Genomic DNA, 16,506 nt, shown 5'->3' with positions numbered 1-16,506 from the left:
CTTTAATTTTATTGGTTAATTGAATTAAACTATCATATTAAAATAAGGCTTTCAGACATATTTTGAGTGCCACTTGAAGAAGTGGCCAATTGAAAATTATTGAAAAACTTAAAGGAAAGATTATTAGAAGAGGTAATAGAGGGGTATGTATGAAGAGTGTTTGAGGTGAATAGAATGCAAAGTCTTGAAATAAAATGAAGTAAGATAATATTGAAGGGTGAAAAGGATGCGAGAAATTGTGTAGAAATGTCTTAGGTATTTATAGGGAAAAAATTAGAATTTTTTTTTAAATTTCCTCTTAAAAAAAAATCCAACTGGCCCCAACTGAACGAGCTGGTTGGCTTGTTAAGGATGGCCAGCCCGTTAGCATATGGCTGCATTTTGGCCTATGGATCCCAAGGTTTTTTGGCCCAGACCCATTGGAGATGGGCTTTGTGTCAAAAAGGGCTATCTTTCGGCCTATGGCCAGCCCAGTTAGGGATGGCCTTAGTCCTCCACATTTTTCTAATGGCTAGTCTAGGTTTAAGCTTGGACAGCGCCATTGTTTAAAGATATCGGAAGAGCCATAAATTAAATTCGAGATCTCAAATGCAAGGGTGAACTTTCTTAACTAATTAAGCTACAAGTATCCAAGATCCTTGCAAGCTTGGACAATGTCATTAAACTACCTGAAAAAAGGAATTAAAAGTTTGGAAAAAGGTGTTATCTCAACTTCACACCACCCCAACTATACGGCGATTTCCAGAGTATAAGAGCAGTTCCAGCGTGGGAGCCCTCCCCCTAGGCAATTCACTATTCAATCCACCCAATGAACAGTAACTGCCCTTAATGAACAGTAACTGCCTTTTGCATCTCCAGTGTGGGATCCCTCCCCCTGGCAATAGGTCATAAAATATTAGTATTTTTTTTATTTATAAAATTTAATCGTTCTTGTTGCGCCACGTGTCATAATCCGAAAAAGACAATTATTGGTGATGGATTTCCGATAAGATTTTTAATCGTTCTCGTTGCGCCACGTGTCATTATCCGAAAATACAATTATTGGTGATGGATTTCCGATAAGATTATTAACCAATGACGTTGCGCCACGTGTCATAATCTATTTACAATCTTTGAGGATAGATTTCCATCAGATTTTTAAAGAATAACGACATGCCACGTGGCATTATCTACAACCTAATCTTTTTTTAATCCTCCATATAATCCACCATCCATCCTCACAAATCTCACACCAATTTTCTTAAGATCTTTATCATTATTCATAGTTTCTGCTTCCTTATTCACCTAAATCTCTATCATTATTTATAGTTTTTGCTTCCTTCTTACAATGTCTTCTTCTTCCTTAAGGATGATGTGGGAAATCGATCAGCAAGAGGAATAATTGTTTAACCAATCAGAAGGAATGTTCAAACGCCAGGCATCCCAAAATGAGAGGGAAGAGGATGAGGAGCGTAAACGGAGAGACGACGAATCAAGAATAGTAAGAGCCTCACATTCCCGTCGAATCATCCAAGCTATGGCTCAGATTTGCAGGCCCAGCCGTGCTGTAAACATTGATAGAGATAGGGAACGATGAGGTCAGTATCTTTTGGACGATTATTTTGTCTGTAACAGTGCATTCCCTGATACATACTTTAGACGTTGTTTTAGACTGGAATGTCATTTGTTCAACAAAATCATGGGCGCTGTTTGCAACCATGATTCTTACTTTGTACAAAAGCTGGATGCTTTTTGTGTTATGGGTCTCTTACCTGAGCAAAAAATTATTGCTGCCTTGCGGATGCTTGCATATGGAGCATCTACAGACCAAGTGGACGAGATAGCGAGGATGGGAAAATCAACAATTCTTGAGTCCCTGATAAGGTTTTGCTTGGCAATCGAATTTATCTACACCACAGAATACCTCCGGACACCTACTAATATGGCCTTGGAAAGGCTTCTGAAGAAGGGCGAGATGCGAGGTTTTCTAAGGATGATTGGAAGCATTGGCTGTATGCATTGGACTTGGAAAAACTGTCCAAGTGCATGGCAAAGCGCTTATGGGGATAGAAAAGGATCAAAAAGTATCATTTTGGAGGCGGTGGCATCTTTTGATACATGGATTTGGCATGCCTTTTTCGGGGTTCCAGGAGCTCAAAATGACCTCAACGTCATTGCCCAATCCCCAGTGTTCAACGATGTCCTGCAAGGAAAGACACCAAAAGTCACGTACTAGGTCAATGGACGTTTGTACGACAGGCCATACTACCTAGCAAACGACATTTACCCAAGGTGGGCATCGTTTGTCAAAACAGTGCCACATCCACGAAGTGCAAAGGAAAAACACTTTGCGAGCTGTTAAGAAGGGTGCAGGAAGGATGTGGAGCGTTGTTTTGGTATCCTTTAAACTCGATGAGCGATTATCAAGGGTGCTGCCAGAATGTTTGATGTAGAGTCGCTTCGATCCATCATGATGACGTGCATTATTCTTCACAACATGATTGTGGAAGATGAGTACGATTATGATGTCGTTGATGAATATGAGCCAAACACGATGAACAATTCAAGAACACGTATATATTGTGCTCATGACGCCACCGAAGAACCCATGCAACATGAGCCATTAAAAAGGGATAGACATTACAATGAATTGGTCATTCAACGATATACTGCACTTCAAAGGCCATATATGCACAATGCCCAGCTAAATGACTTGATAGAGCACCAGCAGGCATTGAAACAAGCTGAAGATAATTAAGTTCATTTAGTGTGTTTGGTTTTATTTGGTGTGTTTATTTAATTTTAGTTGGTGTGTTTTTTTTAATTCATTTTTAGTGAGTTTTTTTATTATTTGGTATGTTTATGTAATTTTATTTGGTGTGTTTTTGTCATTTGAATAAATATTATCTTAGTATAAATAACTTACCAAATTAAATAAATTTACTCTAACTTTAAATAAAGTACTAAATTCAATAAATTGGAAACAACATAAAGTACTCTATTCAATAAATAATAAATTACAACCCAAAGTGATTGGAAAACTATGGGCTCCGATTACAAAAACTACTATATTCATCATCACTTAACCAATTTGTGGTGCTAGGATGATCTTCTCTTGTCGTGCTAGGACCATCTTCTCTTGCTCTCGCTTCTCTTGCATGCCTCCTTCGCACCACGTCCGCTTTCTTCGACTTCCAAAAATATTTAGAATTTGAAGACTTCCTTTCTAAAGGCGTGTTCATAATTTCACAATCTCATTGAGCCATTCTTGCCTAAGTAGCTATCTTTCTCTCTGATTAGCTTGAAATTCTCTCTCTATAGCTGCAGCTTTTGCCTCATCTCTAGCCTTATCAGCCTCAAATTCCGCCATTTCCCGCGCCAAAGTCAATTCACCTTAGCGAGTAAGTTCTTTCATGTATTTTGCATAATCATTCTTGGAAGCACTCACTTTTCTTTTTGAAGCCTTCTTACCTTCAGGCCTAATTGGTTAACGGGTCGAACCCGACGCTTGTTCAGGGAGGGGCATTTCGGGCACTTCTTCTGCATCATCTTCATGAACATGCGAGCCATGATCGGATGTAGAGTGTAGAGGGGTGTTGTTCATGAAAACTTTTGGACCGACAGGCACAACTCTGAATTTAGGACAATCTTTGACAATATTCCAACATTCCCACCGGTTGAATGATTTATTTTTGCTTTTGGTTTTGGCACCATACCAAGCTTGTGCTTGAAGTTGCTACAAATAAATAGGTAACAAATAAATAAATAATTATAATGAAAGTAGGTAACAAATAAATAAATAATAATACAAACAAATAATTATAATGAAAGTAGGAAACAAATCAATAATACAAACAAATAATTATAATGTAAATTTGGGTATAGTACAAACAAATAAATAATATATTGTTACCTGATCCGTGTAATTTTCCCCACTTCGAAGATTAGCACTAGCTTGTGCCAAGGCGTCTCTCCACGCACTAAACGATTGGCTAAGTAATTTCCAACGACTGGACATCGATTCTTTGGTTCTTTTCCCACCAATTTTCTCAAGATAATTGGTATGAATAAGACTCCATATTTCTCACAACTGCATCTCATTACCCGTAAGCAAACTATGAGTAACTTCAACCCAGCTAGTACACAACGCAACATCTTCAAGAAGTGACCAATTCGTACCTGCATCAGTAGTCATTTTGTTGAAAAAAATTGGATTGAAACTTTGAGAGAAAGATAGGAATTTGATTGAAAGTAGTTGAGAAAATATGAAATTGTGGTGTAAAGTAGATGATAATGAGAAGGTATTTATAGAAAAGTAAAAACAATTTTTTTTTTAAATTTTCATATTTTTTTTAGGATTTTTTACAATTTTTTTAAATTTTTTATTGAACTAATTAATCTCTACCGTTGATTTAAAAAAAATTGAATTCCAACCCTCTCGATTGTGCCACGTGTCACAACGGTAACTTTTTTTAATTTTAAAACTATTTTTTCTTTTATTTATTTATTTATAAAGCAAAATAATATCAATTGCCGATCTCAGATCCAACGATTGATATTAAATAAAAAAAAATTTATTTTCATTACCGTTGCAAATCGAACGACCCATTTTGAAGAGCCGTTGAGATCGAACGAACCGTGGAAAGCGAAGGCGCCTGACAGAAAAAATAAATTTAAATGGGACTGACGCCAGGTTGACATCAGCCCTACGTTAGGTCCACCTCAAGCTCGCGGGCTGGTGATTCCTCACAGGCCTGTTGCTCGGGCCTGCCCAGTCCCTCGGGCTCCCCACGCTGGAGGGCTTCAGCCGGGCTATCGTGGCCTGTTTGGTCCACTGTCCCCCGAGCAGCAACCCACAGTGGAGTTGCTCTGGGAGAACAAGATTGAAGGATTGAAAGAAAAAGTAAATTACATTTTTCTTTCATGGAAAGGACGGCACACAACAAACCTCAAAGTGAAAATCATGAATCTTTACATGGGTCAATTTCTATATTTGCAAATGCTAAGATACAAAGTACATCTGAAATCAACAAAAATTCGTTAGTGGGCACCAACAGAAATTTCGGATGAATGTTTAACGTTCGCGGGGTTGTAAAATGCAATCCTGGATTTGTCCGACGAAATAGGTGATAGAAGCAACACGGTATCCGTGTGCAAGTTGTACGAGCAAAAGCCTGTCATGAAATTTCCAACGTCCTGCGTAGTGCGTATCCTGCATCATATACTAGATCCAGGAAGTAGGACCAATCAACTTGTGCTCAAAAATAAAAATATCCAACTAAGAATGTGAAAGGCCAGAAGAATTACAAATTTAACACTCTTCGCGCGCTTCCACCTATAGGTTCTACTGTTTGAGGGTGTTGTTCCTCGAGTATAGTTTGAACCCTCTGTATAATAGACATCAGATGAAAGTAAAGATTACGAGAAGGAACAGCATCCCAAATTTAAAAATAAACACAGAAATCTTAGCGTTTTACCTTTACAGAACTTCCAACTTCCTCAAGTTTCTGCAGTAGCGTTAGATCCCCATACCTGAGAGACTTTGACGGGGACCCCTGAAGCTGACAATAGAAAGAAAGAGAATTTCTTAATTGAATATGATACAAGGGGATATTTGCTAGCATTCTTAATGGCCGAATGTGTTATCAAGGATTTAATCTACATGTCCCGATAAAGCTTGCCAGATATGACCAAAAAAGTTCAGCTTCTTTGGATAAGTAAGTATTGAGACTGGTTTGTTTGTAATGCTTGTACTAATATGTTGGCACACGCACACCAAAAAAATAAAAACTGGCATATGACCCTACCTTCAAATTTGGAATATCTTCGAGTGTGGAAACTTGTCTAGTGAAGACCTCATTTGTCATGCTTGCAAGGCGCATGAGGACCGCCTGAAATGGACGTCAGGGAAGACAAATTAACTCATATTTTCTAAAATTGGGGGCAACTTGAGAATAAGTGTTTAATTTAAGTGGTGAGTAAAATGCCTTCCTGAAAGCACTGGGATTTGCAATGCCATGAATTTGAACATCATCGCTTGGCGGCCTTCTGACACCAACATGCTCTATTCTAAGTGAGTAGACACCGAAGAGAGACTGCAGATATCCTGAGTATAACAAGAGTGTCATAAGAGGTTCTAAGACACTACTAGCAAGACTAAGGTAATGCAAGTGCCCAGAATCGAAACCTCAGAATGCAGTCAATGCACAGATCAATACAGATATTTCAAGAGTAGTAGGGGAACATCACATTTAAGTAGCAATTGTCAATGCTCTGTACCTTGCTCGATCACAACATCCGCCACTGAAGGCAACAAAACATGCTTCTCTTTCTTCAACACCCCAAAAATTGGAAATGGAACTGGCTTTGCATACTGAGCTAAAGAAACAAAGCGTTATCCAATGATAACCAGCAGCCCATAATTTCACATACCAAAAGCAACCAAATTCCACCAGCACTCAAAAGATTGATCAATCCATAAACAACCAAATTAACTGAGAACAAAAAACCGCATTCCAGGAGCTCAAATCATCAGCAACAAGATAGAGATCCAAACTTGAACTTCCAATTTACCTTGTAGACAATGGCATTGGGAGTGAGATAGAGCTTCCGCGAACGAATATCCTTTCGCAGAATGTGGCGCCGGACGGGCAGATAAAGCAGCATAAAAATCCCAACCCCCCACGCCAGTATCAAAAGCGCAGAATAAAGAAGCCATTGTGCTGTTTGGTACTTGACAAAATTCTCCTCCATTTCCTGAAACGAAGCTGAATACAGAACTGCTTCTTCAGCTTCAGCCTCGGTTGCAGTTTCTGACAGTAACCCTTTCTCCAAGCTATCAATCTCTACGACATCGTTTCCCGTCGCCATCTGAATTGCTCACAGATCCAAACCCTATTTTCCCCCATAAGCCATAGCCAACCACGAATTAAAGGTCAAATTTTCCAAAAATTAAACTTGAAAAAATGTAATAGCTCGATCAAATTCGCATCGAAACAATGAAATCTTACCGATTGGTTGACGTATGCGATCGGTTCGGAATTTCTGAGAGGCTGAAGGTGCAAGAGAAAGACGACGAGGTTCAGAACAGAAGCAGCTCTTCTGTTCAGTCTTCACTTCAGCTCAAGCGGGCATAGCTCTGAGGCTTAGCCGCTTAGGCATGGGCTGGGCCTAAGGTCTTGTTTGGCGGTTCGTATAATAGTTCGGATATGGGTAATAAAATGGATCCGGTTGGTTGGTACATTTTTGTATTCAATAGTAGGGGTGGATTTTTTTGCCAAATTGCCATGCCAACCGAATTGCCAACCGTGTCATACCGATTTTGTGCCAAAATTTTTGTACCAATCGGTAATGGTACGGTATTGTACCGTACCAAAATTTCATGGTACGGTATTGGTAATGGATACCATTACCACGGTATTACCGTACCATACCGAAAATACAATATAATTTATAATTTATAAATTATATAATAGATAATTATATAACACGTATTTATAATATTCCAATAACTTGAAAATAAAACCCTACTTATATTAGCATTGTTGTTGGTGACTTTGATCTCTTAAAATTGTGGAAATCAAACACAAAAGAGTTCATAATTTTTTCACAAATAGCCAAAATATCTTTGTAACCCCCACTTCTACTGTTGCTAGTGAAAATGCATTTAACTTAGGGAGGAGGGTTGTGGACCCTTTTAGGGTATCCTTGACTCCTAAAATAATGGAGGCACTAGTGCGTACCAGTGGTTGACTTAGGGCAGATGAAGTAAACTTCTACAAGGAACCAACGGAAGATATGCTTCAATTTTACAAGGAAATGGAAGAAGAGAAAACAAGAAAGATATGCTTTAATTTTTTTAGTAAATTTGTTATTAAATGGTTTTCAACTTTAATTCTTCTTGCTACTAATTAATATGTTTTCTTTGTTTGTAATGTATGCTTGACACAAACTCAATCTTCTACAAGTTCAATGCCTCCTCCAAAAGCTTCGACATCTCAAGCTTGAATAACTGATCAATGAATTCTCCTTTTTGAAGTTTACTTCCAATTTTCATTTGGTTTGAAACTTTAATTTCTATTTGGATTGTTAACTTCTATTTGTTTTGGTTCGTAACTTCTATTTGGATTGTAAGCTTAATTTTCATGATGAATCTTGATGCATCATTTGAATTATTATGTGTGTGAATTGTGAATAATGAATAATAGATGAATTTAATCTATAATGTATGAGATAAAGGTACAAAAAAAAAGTTTTGCCCTTAAATTGGGTTAAAAAAACAAAAACAGATTTTGTCCCAAAACAAAATGGCAATTATCATTACCATACCATGCCAACCGAACTTTTGGCAATACCGAACTTCGGTATACCGAAAGTTTTTTACGGTAATGGTAATAGATTTTTCCAAACCGAAAGTTTGGTACGGTAATTGGTACAAGGATTTTGGTACGGTAACCGTACCGAACTCACCCCTATTCAATAGTATTCAGATTAATTTATTTGACACTACTTTTTTAGTTATCCACTTAATGCATCAATGTATAATTCTTATCAAGTAACGTGAAAACATGTGAAATCGTTGAGTTTTTTTTACTGAAAACTTAGTTTAGGATTGCTTATATACGTCTTCTTTTGTGCACACGAATTTGCGTTGGATTATCTTCGATGAAGCAGATAGGTATAATGCTACATACACCATTCAAATTGTTATTTGATTGATCTAACATGGATGTGTACAAGGCCTAATATTGTAGCCAAATGTTGTCGTTGTACAGTTGTAACGTTATCTATGTCAGGCATGTATTCATTATATATCAATATGATTTTCTTACAGAATTTTGGAATTGGGATTTGGAAAAGAAATAGAGGAAATACTAGATTTTTTGGGCTCAAGGCAACATGGCTCTGCCGCTAGGAATGGCACTGTTACGAGTAAATTTGAGTTTCCGATACAGAATTTGCTATTATCAGCGACCTTAAATGAGAAAGTCAATCATCTTGCAAAAATGAGTTTAGAGAAACCCGTTATGATGATGACACACAAACATTGATGATGATGACACACAAACAGTGAAGGCAACATGCTCTGTTAGTGAAGATTATAGACTTCCAGCTCCATTGACATAGAAATATGTAAAAGGTGTGTCCCAATCAATTTCCTTTTTCCTTTCTTCTTTCTTTGTCGGGGCGGTTGATAAAAGTACATATATAGTGATGAAGTGTTTTGGTCAAATTTCCTTGCAGTACCATGTAATGCACGGATTGTTGTACTTCTTTCCATTTTAAAGTATCTTTTTGAGCTAGAAACTTCCGAAAAGGTAGCCTGCTTCTCAACTTTCCATTTTCTAATGGTCATGGAAACTAGCATTTCTTTTGTTTGTTTTAGGGGCAGTCTTATAGACTCTTCACGTTCAAGAATATACTTTTCAATTCTATGATATTGTGCTAGTGAGTGCGTAACTTCGTATGGAGGGACAATAATTTCCTTGAGCACCAATGTTGTATCCTATTTCTTGAAAGTGATGTCTTATATTGTCGATTCATCGACACAGTTCGGATCTTTCTATGCAGTCTTCAACTTCATTTTGTTATGCTTTACCTTGTCGGTTCACTTACATGCTCATTTTACAGATTGTGCTGTTCTTTTCAACATGTGATGCAGTGGATTTTCACTACTCCTTGTTAAATGAGTTCCAATTCAAACCTTATTCAGGACCAGGTGCAGAAGTTAAGCAGAGGTTTGTTAATTGTAAGACCTTCCAGTTACATGGGAATATGGAGCAGGAGGATCGAAGATCTGCTTTTGAGACATTCAGAAGAGAAAAATCGGCTCTTCTTTTGTCCACAGATGTTTGTGCTAGAGGTTTGGATTTCCCGAAAGTAAAATGCATTATACAATATGATTCTCCAGGCGAGGCTACTGAATATGCTCATAGGTATTTGAACCTCTTCGTCTTTCCTTTATGTTTTTCATTTATTCCCCTTCTCTCTTGCATGTGCACTATATGAGCCAGACTTTTTTTTTTCTTTTTTTCTCCAGTCTATGGGTGCTAGTTCAACTAATTACAACTTGTTATCTGCAACACTACGTAATTATTTATAATCAACCCTATGCTCATGAGATTTATAATTATAACACAATTACCGATAACAAATTTTCCTTAATTTATTCGAATATTTGAAAATTTTAAGAACTAATTGGTTTTTAGAATGGGACTAACATTTTCTTTTTCAACGGTAGAATTACATGCTTATATGTTGTAAGATTTATTTCTGAGCATGGAGTTCCCTAGGCTAACCATTCATGCATCTTTAATGTTATTCATGATATTACATTGAGGTTCCCCAAAGATGTTTATTTCATCCTTGATGTAGGGTTGGAAGAACTGCTCGGCTTGGTGAAAGAGGAGATTCATTGTTGTTTTTACAGCCAATTGAAATGGATCATTTGAAAGAGTTGGAGAAACATGGTGTTTCTCTAGCAGAGTTTCCCTTCCTCAAAATATTAGATAGTTATCCACTATACGGTCATAAGCATGTCAAGAAGTTTGCTTCCATTGACGCACATCCCTAGGTGATGTCTTTGCAAAAGGCACTGGAAGCATTTACATATAAGGTACTTCTCTTCTCCTGTTTCTTCTTCAGTGTGCCTCAGGGTATGCTTTACGTTGTTGTGTTTGTACTGTAAAGAAAGCCCTACATATGGAGAATGACTTATATGAATAGGATCACCGCCACTATGGCTTCCAGTTTGAATAAAACAATGACATGTGTAAGATTTAATGCATGGCATTGTATTAGTGGATTGGGACACTATGTGGCGGTAAACCTGTTTCATGTAAGTTGTACTCCTACATCTGGTTTCGTGCATTTGTTTCTTTCCTAAATGATGTGATATTTTGTATATGTTGGTGATTTAAGAAATAGTCCTTAGTTAGCTCACGTTATGCTTGACAGATGTTTAGATATGAAGATTCACAGTATTTTGAGATCCTTTCTATATGATTAACGATAACTTATTTGCTTTTGTTTCTTACCTTAGCCGGATATGAAGACACTAGCCAAGAACGCATTTTGCTCGTGGGTTTGCGCATACATTGCCCACCGCGGTGAACTGAAAAGAATTTTTATGGAAAAGAAACTTCACTTGGGACACGTTGTGAAAAGCTTTGCATTGAAAGACCAGCCTTCCTTGGTTGGTAAGTTATTCCACAATCAAGAAAAGAAAAGGATGAGGGGTGAAAAGCAAAAGGGATTATCAAGAAAGAGGAAGGTTTTGAGGAAAACATGATTTCGCGGCAATGATTGTTTTCGTTAATCAATTTTGTATGCGGTTATCTATTTTTTGGATCATAGAAGGATAAGTTTACCTTGTTTTGACACACTCGCAGAGTTGCAGTCATCTTTTTTTCTTTTTTTTTTGGAAGCAAGATATATCAATATCCGGGCAAAGATCTTTGTTGTAACTTATGAAGCACGAAATCTCACTTCTTAAGCCGAAGTGAGCAATAGGCCCAGGATTTTAGCTAACATTGTTAAATTGTTGCCCAACTCACAATTTTGAATTTTCTTAGGCTGGGAGCCCAATTGACAGTTTAAACCAATTTGTTTATGTCTTGGAAATGCAAGGAGCTGGGATCAGCTCTACACATGGCGGAGTTCTGGCCATTCATATTTGTGGAATCCACAAAGTATGAATGGTCAGGATCAGCTTTGCAGGCGGCCATGTTTTGGCCATTAATGTTTGTGAGACCTGCTAAGTAGAAATGATCAAGATCATCCAGCTCGTGCACGAATGCGAATGATCCTAACACTCATGCACAACTTTAACGAGCATTTTTAGAGACTAACAATTTAGTCATCAATAGTCTAGACTACTTAGTAGGCCGGCCATAAATTAGATTAACAAGTAAGGAAAAATAGTATTTTTGCAAAGCAATTCTGAACATTTATTTTTCGTACTATTGAGTAGTTCGAACTATTAAGGAAAAATTGCTAACTTGGAGAGAAAAAAGAAATGAATAAAATAGATTTACCAACCTGCTATCTGAAGCTGCTAACTAAGACTCAAGGATCTAGTTCTTATTTATTTTTTGGTTTTTATCACAAATGGTCTCTGAGATTGATCAAACTCATCATTTTGGTCCTTCACTTTCAAAATCAATCATTGTCGTCCTTGACATTCACTACCGCACATCAATTTGGTATTTCCGTTAAGATTCCGTCAACTATTCTATTAGTTTATATGTGGGACCCACAAATCAAATAAAGTGGTGATATGTGGATTACACAAAACTAGAGTTTTTATCGCAAATGGTCCTTGACATTGATCAAACTCCTCATTTTGGTCTTTAAGTTTCAAAAATTGATAAATTTGGTCCCTGACTTTCAATGCCGCACATCAGTTTTATCCTCCCGTTAAAGTTTCATCAATATTTTTTGTCCCACTAATTCAATCATATGGCGCCAAATGGATTAACTATAAGAAACTATTTTTTTTTTAAAGATTTAAAACTAAAAGTAAAATAAGAAACTAAAAACCAAAACTAAAAGAAAAAAAAAGTCATCGTCATCTTCCTCAGGGTATGATCAAAAGGAAAAGGATGGCACCATGACACCACTAAAGTACATGGCCTCCTTGTTGGAAATGTGCCATAAAACCAATCATATGATGATACTTTACAAACATTTCACATGTTAAACTAATCTAGTTTAATATCAAGGGCAAACATTATTGTTTGAGCCGTCTCATATAAATGTTATATGCTTAAACGATAAGTCCAAGGAATATGTGATTGGGAGAATGCGATCTAAAGAAGTTAGATTCATGAGACCATTCTTTCGTAGACACATCCTAAACGTTCTTGATCATAGGATTGCCAATTGGGCATTGACAGTCCGTTAAGATCAGTACGTCCTGTGTCTTCTCTCAGGGAGAGTGACTAGTCTCGAGTCATTGGTGTGTGTGACATCAAGACAAGTACGTAGGTGCTCAATAGAGAATGAGTTCACTGAACACGATCAACGAAGAGTTCTCATATTCATGTCACATGAGAACTCATGGTTGGGATAATGCAAAGTAGTCCTTTGACCTGAGGCATCACGTTTGTCTTGTGGTTAAGTCCTTGATCTTTGATTATGTCAAAGTCACCCCATCCGCGAGTGTCCACGGCATCGTTGGGGTTAAGCCACTTAGCTATGGAGGCAAGTGAATGCACAACAAAGGATCTCTAACCTTCAAACCGTTTGGGGGAGAATACTCTATGATATGATTAAGAATCTCTGGGCAGAGTATGAATGAGATTTAGAAAAGTTGTTCTAAATCACATTCAAGGTAATCATATAAGCACATGAATCACATTGGATAGTAGACATGAATAAACTATCAAACCAAACAATGTGGTCAAGAGTATTGTATTAGAGAAATACCGTATTGCATTTGTAATCCTAAACTGAATAGGTTCTCTACCTCTTCTGATTAACTTGGGTAACCATGATATGCTGCTAGGTGTCACTCTTGGTTTGTGGAAGCCCTAAACGTGTATAAACACTAAAGGGAGAATTGAAAGTAAGTTTCAATTCACAATCGATTTTAAAGAGTTTTAATCGCCCACTGCCTCGCTAAAAGGAACCTAATGGATCGTACACCGTGTAAGGTGGAGATTGAAGAAACAATGGAGATGAGTAAGAATAATTAAATTGTTTAATTATTTATGGCAAGGATTAATTAATATGTTAATTAATTAAACGAATAAGTTCGTTAAAGACCTCGGGATAGTTTTGGACCTTAAGGCCCAATGAGTTTCGAACGTCAAGCCCATTGACTTAAGTTGTATGACAACTTAATTCACAAAGGCCCAAAAGCCCAATAAAACCCTTATGGCCGGCCATGTTAGAGAGAATGGCCTTTTGGTTCTTTAGGTCACTTATTTGAAGTGACTATATAAAGGACTTTATAGCCTAAATTCATTAAGGGTTTATTTTAGGAAATTGGAGAGAACACAAAGCTCTCTTTTCTCTCTAAAGAGGCCGGCCCCCTTGGAGGGTGTATCTAGCAATCCCACCACTCCAAGGTCACTCATTTCTTCATCAATCTTACCTTGGTGTGGATACTTAGAGGTTCTCAATTTTGGGAAATTGGAGAACCATATTCTTCCATCCAAATCTATGGATCTAAGAAGCAAGGAATGAAGGCCCTCTCTTTGGGTGATTAGCCTTTGCTTATGCAAAGAGGAATCTACAAAGGTATATATTTCTCAACTCACTTTGATTTGAGTTGAGTCTTGGTTCACCAATCTACTAGGCTTTGAATTTCATGGGTAATGTTTTGTTTTGAATGCATGCAAGCATGATTCCGCCTTTTAATTGTTTAATGCATGCTATAGATGTTATTCAAATGAACATGTTTTCACAAAATCATCCTTCACTCCTGAACTCACTCATCATTCTCTCTAATTGGTTATAATTCTAAAGGCTTTTTAGCTAAAATGGTCACTGAAATTGTCCATCATCTATTATTTTGGTCATTCCATTAAATAACTCTGTTAAGTGGTCCTTGAGCTTTTTAATGGAATGACCAAAATGATGGATGGTGAACGATCTCAAGGACCAAAGTTATGTGTTATGCAAATCTTAGGGATCAAAATTATGTGTTACGCAAATCTTAGGGACCAAAGTTATGTGTTATACCCTCAACTTAATAGAGTTTTTTAATGGAATGGCCAAAGTAATAGATGGTGGACAATCTCAGGGACAACTTCTATTGATTTTAAATCTTAGGGACCAAAGTTATGTGTTATGCAAATCTCATGGATCATTTTGACTAAAAAGCCAATCCTAAATCCTATCAAATTTGAATTGAATTTGGATTTGATGGTTATAATCCTAAATCCTATCAAATTTGAACTGAATTTGGATTCGATTTTATTGAATTTAGATTGAATTTTTCTTTCCAATTGGGGTTGTGGGATGTGAGAAAAATGTCAGTGCGGAATACTCTTCTTTTGGTTCACTCTTAAAAAAAATAGTTTCTTATAATTAATCAACGTTGAGCCATATAATTGGATTAGTGGGACCACATTAACCGAGGGAATAAATTGTTGCGCGGTGGTGAAAGTCACGGACCAAATTTATCGATTTTTGAAACTTAAGGACCAAAATGAGGAGTTAAATCAATGTCAGGGACCATTTGCGATAAAAACCCTTATTATGTGTAATCCACGTGCCAACATTTGATTAGATTTGTGGGTCCCACATACAAACTAACAGAATAGTTGACAAAATCTTAACGGAATAACCAAATTGATGTGAGGTAGTGAATGTCAGGGGCTACATTGATTGATTTTGAAAGTGAGAGACCAAAATGATGAGTTTGGTCAATCTCAGTGATCATTTGTGATAAAAATCCTTTATCTTTTATCTTTGTGAATCAACCAAATTCAACATCTTGATCATGTCACATGCTCTCTCCTCTCATTGGAGAAAGACTTTCAAGGCTCAATACATCGTCACTGTGGTGTGTTGTGTCAATAATATAAGTTATGTGTAATTTTTTTTTTTTCCACATGACATTTTATGATTAACACAAAATGTTATGATGAATGTTCACATACAATTGAGTCAAGGGATTTTTCTGAAGATGATGCTATCCATACTTATTTTTCCCTCTCACATATCCCTTTCAATTTTAGGTGAACGGATTGAATGAATTTAAAAAAATCGAAGGAGATAAATTATTAGAATGTGTGAAATATATAAAAGAAAGTGTAGATAGCACTACCCTTTCTGAAAGTGATATTCATCATCCATGTCCCATATTAAATACGGAAATTGTCTTGATCACAATCAGTGTGACGGATAATGACATAGAATGGTCCACAATCCATAAGAATTTAAACAATTGACTTGAAAGTTATAATACATGCTATAATTTTTAGGATAAAAGTTCATCTCTAAGAGAAGTCTAAAATTTTAGCAATTGAACAGTGTCAAAAATTATTTTAGTGATTCAGTTTAACTTTCATCTCCAGTATTTACTTTTATAAATTTTGAATATTTTATTATTAACAATTCAAACCTACCTGCTTATTTTTTTATTTTTTTTTAATATTTAGTAGATGAACAATAGCTTATAAATTTAAAAAGTGACTATTCATTTTCCTGAACTTTTTTATAAAATCTGTTAAAGATGTACTTTTTGGGATTTGACTCTATAAAATAAAATTCTAATTGTATTACAACACCTCTCGGATGCTCTAAAGCTACCTTCCATTTACAACGTTTTTGGCATAAACACATCGTGAGACGACAAAAAGTTTTTTGTGTACCCGACGCATTATGTTGAACTCTTACATAAATATTGTGAACTCTAAAATCAGTATCCACTGTTACAATACCTCGGCATAGCACCATATGCCGATCAGATAGAAATTCTTTTCAACTAATGGTATGGATTAATATCCGTGTTCATAACTCTTTTGTCCAAGACCTTTCATGGTTACGTTGTTAAGAGTAATAGACTTAAGTTCG

At 36.6% G+C, this 16,506-nt stretch overlaps 1 protein-coding gene and 1 pseudogene across 2 annotated transcripts; one reads left to right on the top strand and one right to left on the bottom strand.

Moving 5' to 3' along the window:
• Nucleotides 1–4,934: 4,934 nt before the first annotated feature.
• On the bottom strand, nt 4,935–7,148 carry LOC126601098 (uncharacterized). Of its 2 annotated transcripts, XM_050267765.1 has the most exons (8): nt 6,990–7,148; nt 6,553–6,873; nt 6,259–6,352; nt 5,967–6,085; nt 5,787–5,870; nt 5,457–5,540; nt 5,287–5,366; nt 4,935–5,203 (listed from the first exon to the last, which is right to left on the bottom strand). In XM_050267765.1, exons 2-8 carry the CDS (start codon nt 6,847–6,849, stop codon nt 5,197–5,199), a joined length of 765 nt encoding a protein of 254 aa, XP_050123722.1. In that variant the 5' UTR covers nt 6,850–6,873; nt 6,990–7,148; the 3' UTR covers nt 4,935–5,196. The 2 variants fall into 2 exon arrangements, with proteins under 2 accessions (XP_050123722.1, XP_050123723.1); XM_050267766.1 differs by lacking the exon at nt 6,990–7,148 and having other exon boundaries at nt 6,259–6,357; nt 6,553–6,836.
• LOC126602746 (DEAD-box ATP-dependent RNA helicase 17-like) lies at nt 6,978–11,271 on the top strand (annotated as a pseudogene).
• The last annotated feature ends 5,235 nt before the right edge of the window (nt 11,272–16,506 follow it).

This window comes from Malus sylvestris, chromosome 15 (assembly GCF_916048215.2).
Source record: "Malus sylvestris chromosome 15, drMalSylv7.2, whole genome shotgun sequence".
NCBI classification, from domain to species: domain Eukaryota; kingdom Viridiplantae; phylum Streptophyta; class Magnoliopsida; order Rosales; family Rosaceae; genus Malus; species Malus sylvestris.
Note: the sequence above shows the minus strand (reverse complement) of the source record. Positions and strands in the feature narration are given on the sequence as shown.